This window comes from Larus michahellis, chromosome 3 (genome assembly GCF_964199755.1).
Source record: "Larus michahellis chromosome 3, bLarMic1.1, whole genome shotgun sequence".
NCBI lineage: Eukaryota > Metazoa > Chordata > Aves > Charadriiformes > Laridae > Larus > Larus michahellis.
The window spans coordinates 75,696,244-75,715,665 of record NC_133898.1 but is presented as its reverse complement, the minus strand read 5'-3'; the positions used below and the strand labels follow the sequence as shown (position 1 = coordinate 75,715,665).

Below are 19,422 nucleotides of genomic sequence, written 5' to 3'. Positions count from 1 at the left end.
AAGCTTGAGGAGAATGATTAGGATTTGGGGACTGAATAGCTCTCATTATGAAGGGAAGAATGTTAGCATGTAATTATATGATCTCTGCAACACCCTTAATTTCTCTTATTCTCTTATTAATTTCTCTTATCTCTCCCTCCCAAGAGAGGAGAGAATTAAGGATGTTGAATCTGCCCAGACAGGAAAGAGGTCAGCTGCTGATACAACACTAACTGGGAACAGATGAAAAAGGAGTTGCTGAGGTTGAAAACACCAGAAATCCCTTCTGCCATACCTGAAGAACAAGAAGGGGGAGACAATTGAAGAAGGCATGGATGAAATAGTCAAGCCGAGATACGGGTTCAAAAAAAATAACTCCCAATCACATAAACAATTTGGATATGCAATATACTAAGCCTAGATTCACACAGACTAATTTTCTACATAAATCTAAGCTATTTCTCAGAGGAGTTGTTTTGCCTGTTTCTTTTCCTGCCAAATCTTGGATGCCAATACATAGAAAGCTCTTATTTAGACGAGCTAAAGACGCTTCAGGGAGGCCACAAGTATTGCAAGGAGCAGTCCAAAAGAGGCCAAGACTTAACCTGACCAAGGCCTCTATCCATGCTTCTCTAGCTGATCTAAGTGACCCAGACATATGCAAAGCCACTCCACAACAAGCAGCTATATCCCTAGCATCCACAAATCTGTGGCACCTTTAAAGAAGGTGCCGCTGGAAGATGACTGTAAGTGATGGAAGTGAAATGACTGGAAGAATGCCGTTGTCTTAGCTTATGGTGCTTAGAATAACAGAATGTAGAAGCCAGTTGTCTAGAATACAATTTGCTTTCAGATGACCAAAAAAAATCCCACGCTTTCAGTCCTGCCACACTGAAAGACATACAAGCTTGAGGAAGGTTTGTATCTCCTTTTGTGGTTCAATAAAGCCATTCAAAACTGGATCTTGATGTTTGATCACAGAAATTACTTAAAAGCTACAGTCAGAGGTGAAAACGCCAATCTAGGGATGAAGATGGACATTCCAGAAGTAATGCGCTACCATAACACAAAAACATTGTTACCAAAACACAAAAACCAAGTCAATGTGAGGCAATCAACACCAGAAGACTGAATTAGAGATATTGATACTATACGCTTTGCTCAAGAATTTTCTGATGGAATTCAAGCATGTTCTATAGATTCAGCATGTGGTAATCCTGACACCAGATCACAAAATATTTTAAAAATCAATACATGCTACACTATACAGTCATTGAATCCTATGTTGTCTTTACTGATTATGTTCTGGTTCAACTACTGTTAGTCTCCCTTAGAAAGGGCCCAGTACAGGAAGCATAAGTATGTATCTTTGTTCTGGAATCCTTCAGTTTGCTCCATCTGTAACTAAAGAGAAAGTTTTGATTTCTTGGGATCTGGACTGAAGCCACTCATTGCTCTGAAATTTGGGAGAACTTCACATGCTGCAAAAGATACATAGCAGCACAGCTGTCCCTCATAAAATACTTTCAATGAACATGATGTTGTCTCAAACCACACAGCTAGCAGATATTTTGCTGCTTCTGGAATATCTCCAAGTAAATACACAACATTTAAACCACTTTGCATCCACCCTAAATTACCAGTACTTATACTGAGTTTATAATACTACTATCCTTTCGTAAAGCGTTTTTATTAGCATTTCATTCTGTTTCTATTTTCATACTTTACTTTTCTGTGTGGTTTGTGAAAGCACTTGCAGAAGTCCCTGTGAGGCTTAACAACAATTCCACAGATATTTTCTTGCTGACTTTTGCTCACAGTTCCATGTCAGCTGGAAACAGTTATCCAAAAGCAAGCATAATTTTTTGCTTTGGGTTAACAAATCTTAATGACTCTCTTTAATTCCTCATTCTAGCTTCTGGTACGTGCAACAAAGTTACAGAAAATGATGTACACAGGCTTTGAGGCTGTGTATGGATAACTACAAAGCACAAAAGGAAAGACTTTTCTTCTTCTTTGTAAGCCACCTGCTTTAAATCTATGTTCTGGTTTTTGTTTGGTTTGTTTTTTTTTTTCCAACAAATAATTCCTTTTAGATACAAGAAGACAGACTAAAAATTTTTAACAAAAATTTCATATAATCCAAGAAGAGATCAGTCAGGAAAATACGATGCATTCAAATAAAATTGATTTTACAAAGATTAAATTATTTCTGCTTCACAATATATAACATCAAAAAAACTCACTGAACTACTAGGTCAGAGTCATACAAGAAAAGTTAACATACAAGTTTGCTAGAAACATCTAGGGGTTTTTTTATTGCTACTCTTCAATTTGTTTTTCTTATACTAGCAGAAGCTCATATAAAATACTTTCAGTTGTTCCTGAATGGTTATGAATCTGTTTGTTCATCTGTTTCACAAAGCTGCCTGAATACATGCATTTGTGTACAGTATAATGTATATTGTAAATGCATATATGCATTACACACAAATACATATGTATTCTGTCTATACACACATTCTTCCAAGCAGAAGGTGAAAGCTGACTAATTTACAGTCACCTAAGACTACAGACTCAAGCTTGTTTCAAACAAGTAATAAGAACAGAAAGCTCAGTATTTAGAAACATTCAATAATTATTGACCTTAACCACATTAACAAAAAACAGATTTCTTATTAACTGTTTTAATATTTAATCAGTCCCTGTAAAAATGACTTCTATACAGGGTAACTTTTATATTGCTTTATAATTTATCATAAAATTCAGGTCTCCTATGAAAACACAAATGCTGGGTTACTTTGATCCCATATAGAAGACACTTCATCTGTCTTCACTGCCAGTTTTATCAACTGCTTACCTAAAGAATTTGAAGGGAAAACTTTTGTCATATGTAAACAAAAAGTTAGACTATGTACTGACCATCTCACCATAATCAGAATTCTTACAGAAATGGAAGTCAGCAATTCCTGAAAACACCCAGCTTCTTTATTGCTACACAAGTTTCTATATTACAAGTGAATTATTACGTGTCCTTTCTAATAATTTGTGTCATATGGGTGATGACTGGTTTTGTTTTGGCTGGTTTTATTGTTTTAACAGATCTATACCAATGCTCCTGCATGAGCACACCCTTCACTAGAAAATACATATGAAAATGAAGAAAAACCTGAATGAGTGGGTTCTTTGATGTTTCGTACGGCTTAATTCTGAAAATTTTTACCGTAATTGGCCATTAAAATAATTTCCAAACCCATCTTAAAGTCATTCACCATCAGATCTCTGGGAAACGTTTGGTTTCTCTCAGGCTCTCTTTTCCATTTTCTCAGCATCTGAGTAATGCACCCTTTAGAGGTCTGAAACAAAGACTTATATTTGAGCTCTTTCTGTGTCAAAGTTCACTGAAAACAGCCAACACAAAGGGATAATGTCCATAAAGAGAGAAAAATAGGACATAAGGCATAAACCTTGTTTCCTCAGGAAAATCCCGCTGAAATAGTTTTCATAATCAACACAAAATTATTGACTACTTGTTTAGATAATGGAATCCTCAATGAAACTTTAAAGAATGACCACTTACAAGTGGCATTCTGTTGCTTGCTTTGTTAAACTCGTAAATCATACTCACTTGTTCCACTGATGATATCCGGTCTGGCTTTCATGACTTTGCAGAACTGTTTTCTACAACTTTCTCTCCACCCAGTTTGCTTCTCTGGACTTTTTAAGAGTGATAAGAGCTTGTCAAGATCTTTATCTAGAAGAAATGAAAAAAGAGTCTTATTCTATGATGATAATCTTGGATCTTTTTGATTTTTTTTTTTATTATTTTTATTTTTTCTTTCTTTTAGACTTAGTTCATAAGTAAGAAGAAGCTATTAGTTAGAGAGTACTGTAGAAAGAAGTAGATGCATTCAGAAACTAGAAACCATTTCAATGAAGAACAGGGAAGTCAGACCCAGCTGAGAGCCCTGTCATTGCCCAGTATTTTTGACAGACCTCATACCTTAGGAAGAAAAGAGTAAATAAACATCCCTTATCCTACGACAATTAAACCAGCAGTCCTAAAGCTGACAACATTCTGCTTTACACAGAACAGATGTATTCATTCTAGTCACTGCTGGGTTTTGAACACTTAAGACATCACTGAGGCACATTTTATAACTCCTCTAAAGTTATTACTCCTGTGTCCTGAAATTACAAGAATTGGAAAGACATTTTAAAGAAAGCAGTTTGGTATTTCCATGTGTTTTCACCACTGAGAATCTAAAGTGGAAGACAGGCAAAGATCCTCAACCAAATATCATTGGTTTAATAATAAAACCGTGAGGTAGCAGCACTGTTTTGTAGAACATGAAATAACGGTGTTCCATAGAAAATTTCAGCTTCTTTCTTCCTTCAGATGCTTCTACTATAGGCAGATACTATGGCATATATGTGTATGCCTTCAGGTTGCTAGGCATACCTATCACGTAAATGTTGCGAAAATACATTGGGCTGCCCATTCTTTGAGAATTCTTATATTAGCTTTGCTGATAATCTCCAGTGTTTCCCAACTTTAGCACAAAGACTTAAAATCAGGACAAAAGGTTACACTAAAAGCATACTTTTGCTGTCGCTGAAATGTCACCTTGCAAGTTTTCTATTAATATTTAGAGAAAGTTAGAATTTTAAATTGAGTTTTCTTAAGAATCTGGGTGCACCCAAGATGCTCCAGCCCAGGGCCACAGGCTGCTTGTTGGTGCTGTCAGAGGCTGCAACAATACAATTCAGGCATTTTCGAACTTCTGAATGCTTGACTTTTTACTTGAGCACTATTCAAACACAGTCTATTGGTACAATTTTTATATATGAGGCACAAATATATCAGATAACAGTTTTCATTATATGTCCAGCTTGCTTATAAAACAAATTTGTGGAACAGTTTACAAAGAGATTTTTATGAAAGACTCCTTTTAAACACAAAGAAAGAAATTCAAAGATTGCTCCTTGCTGTTACTCTTACCTTGTCATTAAAGACACATTCTCTCTTGACAATAGGGAGACATGCCTTCAAAATTAAAGTTGCCATTGATGCAATGACAAAAGGACAGTAAGTACGTTCTCTTCTGACTTGCTTAAAAGTGATTTTTTTTCCCTCTATTTTCTATTAAATTAGAGGAAATTACACATATTTTACCAATTTTCTGGAATAAAATATCACAGACTGAGGCAGTAAATTTCACAACTAGATGAGTCTTACAGAGGCTTGAAAACAGAAGAACCATAGCAACAAATGTAGAACCAGCATGCGTAATCATACATGAAAATGTTGTTGGCTTTCAGCAATGTGATGTCTATACTTAAAGCCTTAAGAACTTTTTCTTTAAATCAAATGTCTTCTGCAACCAAAATGTCAATCTTGGAATTCATACTGAACAATAAATATTAGCAAGCTACCATGATGCACGATGACATAGCACACTGAATAATATATGCAAGGTAGCCATTAAAATAACGCATACATATGCTTTGGCAAATCAAAGAGGAAATAATTTCTTCCCATATGCAACATTTGTTAAAAAATGCTAATATGTTGGAGAAGGCTGACTATTCAAATTCTATTTTTCTGAAGGCAGAACAAATTTCAAGCTCAAATGCCGAGTAATTTTATAAAGTAATTTTATGTAATACAAAACTGATCCAACTCTGTTTTCTAACAGAAAATACTGACCCCTGCAAAATGGAAACAACCAATTAGACTGCCTCTCCTTGGGCAACTTGGTTCCCAAGGTAGTTGATGCTGCTATGAAATATTTTCTGGTCAACTTGAAGGAAAAAATAAAGGTGGTATCTCTAATAAGGTAAATGCACGTGTACCCACTCCAGTTGTGTGCAATCCCTTTGCTGTGGGACCATGCAGTTCCCATCATTAAGAAAGGATCATAGTCTAACACTACTACTAACTGTTCACTAAGGTGATGACGGTTCTTCATGCCTTGCAAGCTCTCCTTTGTTCTGTTTCTACATTTTGGATGCTATAGAAATGAATTCTGTCATGAAAGGTGACTTTTGATTAAAGATTCAATGATTGTTTGAGCCAGTCTATGGCTATCTAGAATATTTGCTGTTAGTTTTACCTCTTTATAGTATTTCAGTTTTCCAATAAAACTTAATTGTTTCCACAAACAAAATACTATTTTCAAATTATCTTTTTAAGATGATGAGAATATTTTCAACAGAACTACAATATTGCACATAATTTATTTTAAACTGATCTAAAGAGCTTAATGATTTATAATCAGTAAATTGTCTGTCATTGGAATTTATTAGACAATACGTAGTATTTCAAAAGAACCTTATTATAGCAACTTAATTATTATCACTAATAATGACTCCAAATTAATTAATCTGAAAGTTATTTGAGGATAACAAAGGAATACGTCCTCAGTTAGTATCTTTCCAAATAACATGCACTGATGCTTAGAACAGATTACATGAGTATGAAAATTTAATGTGAAGAAGGATTTACTCTTAGAGTATTACCAGTAGGATTTCTAGATTTTTATTTGCCTTTTGCTGCTATAACAGGTGAAGACTGAAGGAAATCTTAGAACTGCAAAGCAACACTCCTCTACAAGGTAAATAGTTATTTTACTTCCTAAAGGATTGTAGTAATTCAGTTTGGCAGATGAGGATCAGAGACTACAAGCTGAGATTTAATCATTCAACTTATCAGAGACTAGGGTGAAATTTTGATTCCTCTGAAGGAAATGAAACTACTAAAAAAAGATCCTCCAATAATTGCAGGAAAACAGGATTTCAATATCCCTTCCCATCCACCTCTGCTGCCTCCTTCTGCCTTCTTGATTTGACCCCTATTTTTCTTTGCACACTTTCTCTCTCTAATATTCTTCCTGTCCTGCAGGTTTTACAAAATTAAATCTTTATTTTGTGATTGCTGAAATGCACACATGCTAGTATCTCACAGTGTCGATGCATCCAAAATTGTACTGTTTAAACATGTAACCATTTATAATGTTAATTTATCCTCCAACAATAAAATAAGGAAATAAAAATTACAGTATTAGTCTTTTTGCTAAAGACCATGGACCATTGTATTTGCCTTAAGGTTCCTCTGGGAAGGTAGTATTTTAAAAAAAAAAAAAAAACAAGGAACTTAAGCAACTTGAAATATGTACCAAATATAACTAACGCAGATAATGCGTTCTGTTGTTAGAATAGCGACAGGCAAGCAACCTACCGAAACAAGAACTCAAGGAGGATACAAGACTTAGGATCCTCAGAGCGCACACAGGAATGTTCAAACGACAGAGAAACAAGCTTAAGTTCCATGCAACCAAGATACTATAGCATAACCAGGTATGTAATACATCCATTACATACTGTAACTGATAGCATATCGTGGCAACTTACCGCATCTTATTTTCTTTCAGCTAAACCACTTGCCTCTCTTAACAGCTTGACATTAAACATGGACTATCACTTCCTCCAGCAGGTCATTACAGTACCAGAAAAAGAAAACCTTGGGGATTTTTTTGAATGACAATTGCTTCCAAAAAACTCATGATATCAAATAAATGCCAGCTCACTTTCACAGGTTAGTAGGCAACTATAACTTGCCCAAACGTATTACCAAGTAGCTGGAACTCCAACCGTCCCACAGTCCCAGGCTATGCATATTGCCTGTTACTGAGGGTGGGCTTTCACAGTATTGCTGTGAAAGAAATGGCTGAAAAGAAATCTGATTTATAAAAAGAAAAGGCAAACAGAAACATGGCAGCATGTTCCCACTCAAGTTAAAGAGTACAAAGCAAAGAACTCAGAGAACAGTGACTGAGATAAAACATCAAAAGACTTTAAGAACATTATCACACACGTTTTTTGGTAGCAATTCTGGACTGTACGAGTCAGGAAGAGAGTAAGATTAGTGAATAATGAGTTGCCTATGTATATCGAAATGATAAGCAGTGAATGCGTCATTGCAGGACAATTAAGGACACTATTCTTCAGTCACACTCATCACCAACTGTCGTAACTGCAGAGCTACGAGATGAAAAGGAAAACAGATCTTCTGTGCAAATAGAAGAGTGAATATTACAATTTAATACAGTTTGAAAAAGTTTAACTTTTAATAACCTACAATGTAGTTAACATTACAAGTAAAAAAATCACTAATAGTTGTATCCTGAATAAAAAAGGACTATATCACTCTTTGAAAACCACTTAATAGTTCTTCCTCAAATTATCTTACTGCAATAATAATTGAAGAATTAAGACAAAAGATAAGCAACAGGGTATCTTGCTGCAGTGTAAACAGGTGGAAATGGCATAATGAATTTCCACATGTAAATAATGATCCGCATTAATCATTTGAAGCTTCACTACAAGTTATCTTTGACAGAAGCGAACCATTAATATACTGCTATCCAATAGTTTTCCAACTCTAAATACTTCCTGAAATAATTGATGCATATTAATACACAACCAAGCAAGGTGGGGTTTTTTCCTTATATCCTTTCCTACAGCCACATATACTATACAGGCAAATGCCTAACATCTGCAAAACCAGGGCAGATATTTGTAAAGAGTAAAGCACTACAGATTTTCCTCAGATACAAATATATTTCTTGGGTGAGTCTACCCATTCAAAGTGTCATCATGAAATGGAGGAATTACTCCACTACTCCAGGATAGTTACTAATTTTACCAGCAGAAATTATGATAGCTTCATTTTCAATCGAGTGAAGCAAAATATCTAGTTGCCAGTGTCTGCGAGCACTACATCAGCACAGAATAATAGCAAGTGTTAAAAAAAAAAGTTCTCCAAGATGCAGTCTTCATGCCTTGGTGCTGGGAAACACATGTTCCAGATGTTCTGCAGAGTTAGCACTGCTCTGCTTTTTCTCAGAGCTAATTAGTCCTCCTCCCTTTCCCCCCCGCAAACTGAACAACGAAAAATGTGCCACTGCTGCATGTTTTCTTCAAGAAAACTCACTGCGAATAAGCCCTTTTCAGTGACCACCCCGATATGCTACTTTATCTATGGTTTCCACTACACTAGATACAGTCACAGGCTACATGACATCCAGGGCTGTAGAAATGAAGCTTCCTACTCCCTGACCTCAGTAGTACATAATCTTTTCAGTAAGCAACAGTCACGCTAGTTCCAAAATATTCAGAGTAATTTCAGCTTGCGCTCAGAAAGGCAACTTCCATTAGTTGAGAGACACCCCTGGGAAACAAAGGTTCTGTTATTGCATCTGTCCTTCAACTCCACCTGAAGGCAGGGTCAGAAGAGAAACATCTTCAGAGACAGCAATATCATATCTGAGTGCACATCTGTAACCCCTTTTTTTTTTCCTCCCCTCCCAGCCATCTCAATATCTGTATTATAGTTACATTAAAAAAAAAAAAACACACACCACCAACAAAAAAACCCAAAAACTAAAAACCAACTCAGATGTTTTTACAGCTGACATCACAATTATATGATGGACACAGGACCAATTTTCAAGGGAGAAAGAAAACATAAGCTTCAGGTATCCACATCACCTGGGTAACAAGAGAGGAGGTAAATAAGAGGTCAGGACAGACAGAATAAAACCTAGAGTTACAGCGTTTCCATCCAAAGAGACTGTACATTCTTTAACAGTACTAAGAATCTAGTAGTCTTAATTATTCATATAATAGAAACACCCCAAAAAGCAGACAGGAATGATACCACACAGGTTATATAATGAAACTCCACAGCATGAAATGTGAACACAGACAGCTTCAGGGAATCGCAGAAACATTCTGCTGGCCTTCGATCTTCTATACAACAAAGCAGTCATGCATTCTCACTCATATGATGTACAAGTGTTTGCATGGCTGCAGAACTCTTGCCATTCAGAAGTCTGTGTGAACCCTGTCCGTCTCGTGCAGTGGAGCAGAATTAAAATTTAGCAAGTATTTGCCTAAACTGTTTTTAAAACCTGTGAGCAAGTTGTGTAAGTAACACACAACATGAATTCTGAATATTCACATCAAAGAAGTTGTTCTTAAAACCTCCAATGATGATTTCACGACTCCCAGATGTATCCTACTAGAATGTTTTTTATTAATTTGCAACAAATCTTTACTGCCAAGTAAGCCAACTATTCCTTTTTTTTTGCACAGAGACATAGAAAACAACCAACCTGTCCTCCTTATAATTGTTTTAAACATACTAAGAGACTTGCATGAACTCTGTCTTTTCAGCATCAGCCAGTTCTAATTATTTCAAACTATACTCACATATCACATTTCAAAGTCATGATATGTATCTGTACTCTAGAATCCCTCAAATGTATCTATTTTCCTTAGACTGCAGTGCCCGTGCTAGTGGTACTCCATCCAAGAACTCACCACCTTCAACTAACAAAGATCATCTGTCTTCTACAAATGTAACTCACAGATCTTTCTCACAATCATATTTTTAACCTCTCTTGCAAAAGAGCACTCCTACCACCACCATACTGTAGTGCTGAAGAATACAGTTCAGATATTCCCCATCTTCTACTCATGCTCTTTGATTTGTTTTTTTCCAAAGCATTGGAAACAGCAATTTATGAATTTCATTCTTTTCATTTCTGATCTACTTATTCCGATACTTTCTTTCAAAATAACTTAGGCATCCTGAAAGCTTCAATCTGGCAAATCAGCTATTCAGTGTTTGGTGGAAGAATATTATTTTTTTTAAATGAGAACTGAAATAGAACACTTTCAATGCTTTGTTTTCCTTCATTTTCAAACAGCAAACAAAATTATTTTTTTTTACTATAAAACTAAACGTTCTGTTCATTTTTCAGTTATATAGTCTTTTTCTTCAGTTACCTTTAACATAAAAAGTGACATTTTGATTTAAAATATTCAATACTCCTTCTAGCACATTTGCAAACCTTTGAAAGTTCATTTCAGCAAATTTACTGTTAGCCAAAAAGTTTTACCCAAGCTTCCCTAGCTGGTTGTCATCCACAAAAGTCACAACTACAATCTCTATTCTATTATCCCACTGGTCAATGATGAGCGCCAGAATTGCTCTAAACAAGAGAACAGGTAGGTTCCATGGGTTACAGTAAAATATGCTTTTCCAATCCAAGAGCAATGCTACCTGCCTCCTTGAAGACATAGTTAAAACAACTGGGCACCCACTTTACAGTGATTTGATTGCTGTCTTATGAAAATTGCCTTGGGAAGCCTGTAACAGTTAAGATAGAGAAAACTCCCTTCTCTTATACCTACCTGGCCTTTCCCTTTGTCAGAAAAGGAAATCACCTTTTTGTATTTTTTTCCTAGGTATTTACAAACTGATTATTTTGTATTCTACAGCTAATGAAGAATTTCTGTCACTTTTGAAAAATCTACATCTGCGAAGGAAATTCACAAATAATTTCTAATAAGTACATCTCAACAATACATGAGCATGAACATGTATTGTTGAACATGAACAAATACAAAGAACGATTTATTTACTATAAACCATTCATCAGATTCTTTTGCATTGTCTATGCAAATTAAAACCTTAAAACGTTTTTTCTGTATGAATTAAACTGCTTTGCCTAGATAGTTCTTCAAAGGATTCTTCAGTCTGCCCACATTCCAAATTGATGTTCAATGCGGAAACCAACTATCCTAAACAGTGTCTATTTCACACACCACCAAGCTTTGTAAACACAGGGATCTGAATCACGAAAATAGCGTACAAAAGATTTGTAGCTTAACCATACTGTCTTCCTTCAGTTACTAGAGAGATGATATAAATGCATCTCATGAGTCACCCACCTGAGACAAGCCAAAAGGTTAATCTTGAAGTTTGCATAAGAATTAGTTTACTAAACAGAGCTTTGCAGATTGACAGTTGCACAAAGGCAGACAAGCACAACCAAACCAATTTATTTAGCTACAAATCCAGCCAACAATAAAAAAAAAATCCTTAAATACTTATGAGATTATAATCTGGAGGATGGGGGGTGGGGGCGGAGGGACGGGGGAGACGGGGACAGGGAGGAAGGAAAAAAAAATAAAAAATCAACAGGGATGCTTGTTTGACATATACACTGCTTGTATGTTTTGTATGTACCTTGTCTGAATTCAGATTTCCTAGGAATTTCTGCAAGATAGCACTTTGGCAAAGGGAATGATGAAAACATTGGCCAAGGATATGGATCACTACCCTAGAAACAGGACCAGAAAGAAATTAATTTAGGAGAAGAATTAATAGCATTTGCTCGATAACACACAGGTTTATTGTCTGTGCACCAAAATTATGCTTGATACTACAATTCGCGATGAGATATTCCATAACTAAAAAAAAAAAAAAATAGTTAAAGCATACAAAATCCAAAAAGCATTTGAGCCAGAATTTTTTCAAGTATGTACCACTAACAGTTTTGATTTTACAGGTTTTTTCAACCAAAAAGGAAAATGCAGACTTTATAAAAATAATTAAAAAAACCACATAAAACTGTATTTCAAATTTTATACATTGATCTAGCTGTCTCACTGTGCTGACAGTAATTTGCATTTCATCTTTATGAGACTGACAGCCACTGAGAAGCAGAACATTTAAAGGAGCTGCTTAACAAACAGTGTATTGTTAGAACATCGATGAAAGCTCCAGGTATTGGATACTGCAGATGAAAACCTAAGTATGGAAAAAAGAAAACACAGAAATAGAAAAGTAAAAAAAAGACAAATTGCATTCACTTTTATAGTAGGAAAAGTAACATTCAAAATGAAGCAATATAAACATTTAATTTGAACGCAATATGTCTTACGAACATGTCAATCCCCAGATAGTGGAAACAATGTATTTTTTCAGTGTATCACTAATTAAAATTTTAGCCCTTTATAAAGCTAAAGGTAGGCTGGTATTTCTTAATATTAAATAATTTTGTATGTGCTGAATTATCAGCAAAAATGTTCAATTAATGAAGGCAGGAGTTACGGAAAGAGAAACTGTTAAACTTTAGATTCTAACCTTATCTAGTACTCTCAAAGGCAAAATCCTTTCCTGTGGTCCTCCAATCAGATTTATCCTTACAAGAACATGGTTTCTCTCCACTGATAGACCATCAATTATAAAATCTCTGGAGAAAAAAGAAACAAAATCCAAAAAACTCCAAAAATCAGAATCACTTGGATTTATTCATTGTTTAATTCAGCAAACTTTATTGAGCAAGAATACCTTGAGAGACATACCGGAGTTAAAACGCAATCTGGAAAACACACAGGCATAAGGAAATAAACAGAAACATGAAGTATTTTGAGATGTCTGCACGGATTATCTTAACTCTGAACTTCCTTACCCATTGCTGATTGGAAACATATGAACATTTAGGGGACACAAAAAAAAGTAGAAAACTTCACGGGCTTTGTTATATCCACATGCTCAGTAATGAGGGCAGAGACAGTTAATGGACCAACAAAATTTGCTCCTTATTTGCCTACCAGCAAATTTCTGCTGCCGCAAATAAGCAGAGTTATTCATAACTTAACACACAGTCAACTTGCTGACTGACGCCACTGTGTAGCCCAAGGTATAAAATTATTTAAAAAGAATAAAAACCAGTTTTTAGACACCAAGTTTCTTACAATTTTTTCCTTCTTAAGGAAACAGTATTTTTCATCCTCAAATGGTATATAACATCTGTATCTGCTGAGATTCCACCCACGCTGTTTGATTTAAATTCTGTACTGGCCCCATAGAGCAAAGAGTAAGAGGAAAGTTCTTAAAATTCAGCATGCTGAGAGAAAGGACAAAACGTCTGTGACTCTCCCCAAAATACACTTTTCTTTTTGAAACAATGCATTGTGCAATTTTATTTAAAAGTCAGCAACGGAATGTCACAGAAGCTGGAGTCCACTAAGTTATAAATAAAAAGAAACAAAATCCAAAAAAAGAATGTACTGATGATGCCTTTAAACCATAAACATTAAAACAATACCCTAATATTAAATTATACACGTAACATAAAACAATAATATAAAACAAAAATAAAAAGGCCCCTACTACAAGAAAGATATGGACGTGCTGGAACGTGTCCAGAGAAGGGCCACAAGGATGATCAGAGGGCTGGAGCACCTCTCCTATGAGGACAGACTGAGAGAGTTGGGGTTGTTCAGTCTGGAGAAAAGGCGGCTCCGGGGAGACCTTATAGAGGCCTACCAGTACCATAAGGGGGCCTACAAGAAAGCTGGTGAGAGACTTTTTAGGATGTCGGGTAATGGTAGGACTAGAGGGAATGGATTAAAACTAGAGATGGGACGATTCAGACTGGACGTTAGGAAGAAGTTCTTCACCATGAGGGTGGTGAGACACTGGAACAGGTTGCCCAGAGCGGTGGTGGAAGCCCCATCCCTGGAAGTTTTTAAGGCCAGGCTGGATAGGGCTTTGAGCAGCCTGATCTAGTGGGAGGTGTCCCTGCCCATGGCAGGGGGGGTTGGAACTAGATGATCTTTAAGGTCCCTTCCAACCCTAGCAATTCTATGATTCTATGATTTACACCCACAAATTTTGCACTTTTTAAAAGAAATAATGTAAGAGTAATGCAAATAAAAATAAGAAAAATATTGATGATGAACCTGCATGTAGGTACACTTATGCACATTAGAACCCAACTTCGGTGAGAGCATTTGCATATTTAAAGCCACTAAGGTGTTCATTTATTTGTTCTCAGGAGAAAAGTTTGATAGTTAACATTTACATCAGTTACTTCTTACCCTGGTCCTTCTGAAGTTTCTGTGACATTTTCCTCCTGAGCAGTTAGTAAAACTTGTGACACTTTATACTGAGTCTCCAAGAGTAAAAGGGTATTAAGCTCACAGCACAGCACATTTAACAACCTGCAGAAGGACACATTGAAATGATAGCACATCAGTCAGGAACTCAGTAACGCAGAATAAGAGAAGAGCGAACATGTTTATGAGATCTCAAAATGGAAAGAAAAAAAACCCCAAAACCAAAAAACTTGAAGTGTCTGAAAAATACCCAGACACAACTGGGTCAGGAACACTCTTTTATATCCTTTTTAGCCACTCAAGTGGCACAGCCTGGAGCAAATAGGGAATGGTTCACAACAGATTTTTTGTGTGCACTGGACAACCAGAGAAAATATTCACTGGTCAGCTCAGTCTGCTTTTGAGTTTGTATCACAGAATAACAAAAGTGACACAGACTTAACACAGCATTCCATGGAAAATGTGAAGAAATTATACGGTAATAGGCTGGTAAGGCACCTCCGAATGAGGTTGTCCGAAGGGGGGGAGGGAGTGAGATAAAAAAAAAAAATTCCTTTAGAAAACAGGCTTTTAAGCATTTCTGTATAATCAAATATAGCACGGTTCGAAAGCAATAAAAGATTTAATGTTAACAAAAACAACAAATCTGATGTGTTTTCTCTTTTATTTCAGAGAAACACAGAGCAATGGTAGACGAAATTAATAATCACAAGAGCACACAACAACACATTACACACAATTTTCTTTTATAACTTCATAGCACATTAACAGTGAAAGTACTTCAATATATTTCATGTAAATCTGACGTAGAGCAATCCAAGTCATATTACCTTTTTTTTTTTTTTTTTAACTAATCTATTCGCTGTAACACAGCAACAGAATAATTTCATTGAAGGCTTCCTGGGTAATGGGTAATGGAAAATAATATGACTAAACATTCTTGTTGCTATTTTTATTTTCTGTTTTATCACAGTCATAAAACACAACATAAATTACGTCTAATCAGCATTATATTTTGCATTCACGTAAGACTTGATATGAACTAGAGAATACATATTGTTTGAAATCTGTAGTCTGCTAGTCAATGCTTATTTTCTTCCATGTAACTCCCAATATTCTTCTACTGACAAAAGCAAAATTTGCAAGCCACTCTCTGGATAATTTAACACCTGCAAATTCACACAATTGTAGCCAAGGATTAAATAGTCAAGATGATAATATGTCTTTTTCTTTTTTTTTTTTTTAATATAACTTGATCTTTTCAGTTTCAGTCCTCTTCAAGTTGTATTTATTTTACATTAACTAGTTCCTGACATTGATTGGTTCTCAGTAATTTTCTTAATCACAAGAGAGGAAATAACAGTTCAACTATAAATTCTTTTTATTATTATATAGAAGAAAAATTCACAAAAAGAGCACTGAAACCATTATGAAGATGGACCGTTTCTTCCGTTAAGTATGATGACTTTAAACGGCAAAGAACCTGTTTCCAGCAGTCAAAAACCACTTGTGAGAAGACTGATGTCCAAGAATGCTTATAACACCTCCTCTGGTACACGAGGCAGAGCAAAAACGTATAACAAACCATAAGCAAATAAAACCAGGTAGAACAGATAGTGGTAAGATAAATGAAAAAAATATATGAGATCTAACATGAGCAGCCTCTGCTGGGGCATTCAAATGAAATTTTCATCTACATGGAAAAACTCATTTAAAAATGCCATTACTGAAGTATAGATATTTGGTTAAAGGTAATATCCCATTGCTTTACCTTCCAAAGTCATAAATGTATAGATTAAAGTTTGAAACAAACAAAAAAAATATTTAAAAAAATCACATTTTATAGTGTGTATATTTGTGAGCATGCTGGAATATGGTTGTGGAGGTCTTCTTTTTTGTTTGTTTCTAATTGCATTTGGAACATAAGAATTGGATCAGACCACCCAGACCAATATCCTATCTACAAGGACTGCATGGTTACGAAAAGGTATAAAACCTTGACAGATATAACACAATAACAACAAAGCATATCTTTTTGAGATCTATTTAAAAATTTTGGTTTTAAAGCAGAAGATAGAATTCCCAACCTAAATGTTGCTGAAAATTGGAAGACATGCTTTGATGCAAGGTCTTGTACCTGGGAAGGAATATCTACATGCAACAGTACAGGCTGGGGACTGACCACTTAGAAAGTAGAGTTGCAGAAGAAGACCTGGGGGTCCTGGTGGACACTAGGTTGAACATGAGACAGTAATATCCCCTTGAAGGCCAACAGCATCCTGGACTGTGTAATGAAGAGTGCTGCCAGAAGGTCATGCGAAGGAGGCGACCCTTCTCCTCTACCAGTGCTGGTGACGTCATGCCTGGAGTGCTGGGTCCAGTTCTGGTCTCTCCAATAAAAGCATGACATGGACACAGTGGAGCAGACCCAGCAAAAGACTACAAAGATGATTAAGGGCTTGGCCCATCTGACATAGGGAAAGAGGCTGAGAGAGGGGAGACTGCTCAGCCTGGAGAAGAGAAGGCTCAGGGGAGATGTCGTCAATGTGTACAAATACCTGACAGGAGGGTTTGAAGATGAAGCCAGACTCAGTGATAGCCAGTGAAAGGACAGACGCAATAGGCATGTATTGAAACACAGGAAATTCCATTTTAACGTACTGTGATGGTGGTGAAACAGTGGAACAAGTTGCCCAAAGATGTTGCACAATCACCAGCCTTAGAGGTACTCTAAAACAGACTGGACACAGCCCTGAGTAATGCTAGTCAAACCCACTTGTAGAAGAGCAATTGGACTACACAATCTTTAATCTTCCTTTCAACCCCAATTCTCTAATTCTGTGAAAACTACTAATAAGATACTCCATATTCCCAGAAACAAATTGCAATACAGATAAAATAAAAGGCTATCTGAAGGCAGTCTTTTATAGAACAGTAATTTTAAAGAAATTCAGAAAAATCAAAATACATATCATAGTTGTGAAAATATGGTAGTAATAAGTAATTTTTTTTTCTGAATTCTGCATTTCCTGTCCTATGTCATCCCTGTCTTTCTTTGAGGTTGCTCCCTGGATTCTTCCCCTTCACAACTAATACTTCATTGTAGAAATCTCTAGTCTGAAAGAAGGCATACTAACTGGTACTTGCGTACCTTTGTAAACTGACTATCTCCTTGGTTTTGGTAGGAGGAATCATGATGACATCTTTAATTACGGCACAACAGAAGGTCCTTCATTGGATACGAAATAGCTAGTAAATAATTCTAGCTGCTAAAAAAAACTTGTTAATTTTTATATTGTCTCTCTAAATTCTTTCACCTGTAAACAGTATAATTAAGCCACCTCTGAATTTCTCTGACTTGCTAAAAACACCCATTATGAGGATAGCTAATCGTTACTTGGGAAGACAAATGCAGTAACTCATTCCTTTTTCTTCCCCCAGCTTTATATGCTGAACATGACATCACACAGTATGGAATAGCCCTTTGGTCAGCTGGGGTCAGCTGTCCCAGCTGTGTTCCATCCCAACTTCTCATGCCCTCCCAGCCTACTCGCTGGCAGGGCAGTAAGAGAAGCAGAAAAGGCCTTGATTGCTTAGCAACAATCCAAAACATAAGTGTTTTACCAACACTATTTTCATCTCAAATCCAAAGCATAGCACTATACCAGCTGCTAGTAAGAAAGTTAACTTCATCACAGATGAAACCACGATAAGAGTATTTATCAACACCCTGAGTTACACCCCTGATGCCTGAGGCAGTGGAAGCTACTACCTCAGGGCAGTCGTGTTTCTCCCAGGAAGAAAACTCAGGGACTGATGTATTCCTTACCATGTTTTCCACATGAAAAGGTTTTCAAAAGAGCACCTACAGCATTTTAGCTACCCAACGTCCTTACAAATCACATGTAATGTGATTGCTAGTGGTAAAAGAGTTTCCCTAGCTAAACAAAAATGCTTTTCATGAGCATCACTTGCTAGCCTAGAGGACTCAGAAGTGAGGCAGATTTTAAACTGCAGGAAGTGAATTTCCTTCAGTGAAGTAAAGGAAAAAAAACACCATCAACAAATAACTGACATAATCCTATCACAGAATCTGCTGTTCCTATTTCATTAATTATAAATTAATAAATCTAACAAACTTCTATTAATATATAAACTAACAACCAAAAAATTAACATAACTACATGATGTGGAAGCATGCCAACATAATCCTGTTGCAAATCCTCATAACTACTAATGTAGACTCTGTCATCTTTTACCTCTGGATTATTAAACAGGGGTCAAAGATTTACAGGACACGCCACACTCTCTCCTCCCTCACACCCATCCAGCACGCACACTTGGAAGGAAGAGGTTTGTTTCCAAAGAACTATATGTCACTTACGATGCAGAAAACACACTTAAAATAATAGAAAATGGGTCATTAATTAATTAACTCAACCAATTCTCCTTATTTAACTGAAAAAGGTTTGGTAGAAAGTAACTGGAGGACTACATAGTCTTTCATGCTTCCATCATAAGAATTGATATCTGATAGATTCAGAAGAAATAAATACTGTCAGGCTCAGTTCCTCCCCTCTCTCACCATACTCCTCCCTCCCGCCGAGAGGAGGAACTCTATGAACATGGCTTTCTTCCATTCACAAAGACATAAGGATGTCGAATGCCACAGGATATCTGTGC

At 36.2% G+C, this 19,422-nt stretch overlaps 1 protein-coding gene across 4 annotated transcripts in view; it reads right to left on the bottom strand.

Annotated features, from left to right (window-relative positions):
- Positions 1-19,422, bottom strand: part of TBC1D32 (TBC1 domain family member 32) — an 87,850-nt gene that overhangs the window by 27,006 nt on the left and 41,422 nt on the right. For all 4 annotated transcript variants that reach the window (XM_074580853.1, XM_074580854.1, XM_074580856.1 and 1 more), the window contains 4 exons: positions 14,722-14,844; positions 12,980-13,088; positions 12,080-12,173; positions 3,608-3,733 (listed from right to left, as the gene is read on the bottom strand). In XM_074580853.1, coding sequence (XP_074436954.1) covers positions 3,608-3,733; positions 12,080-12,173; positions 12,980-13,088; positions 14,722-14,844 — 452 coding nt within the window. The remainder of the gene's footprint in view (positions 1-3,607; positions 3,734-12,079; positions 12,174-12,979; positions 13,089-14,721; positions 14,845-19,422) is intronic.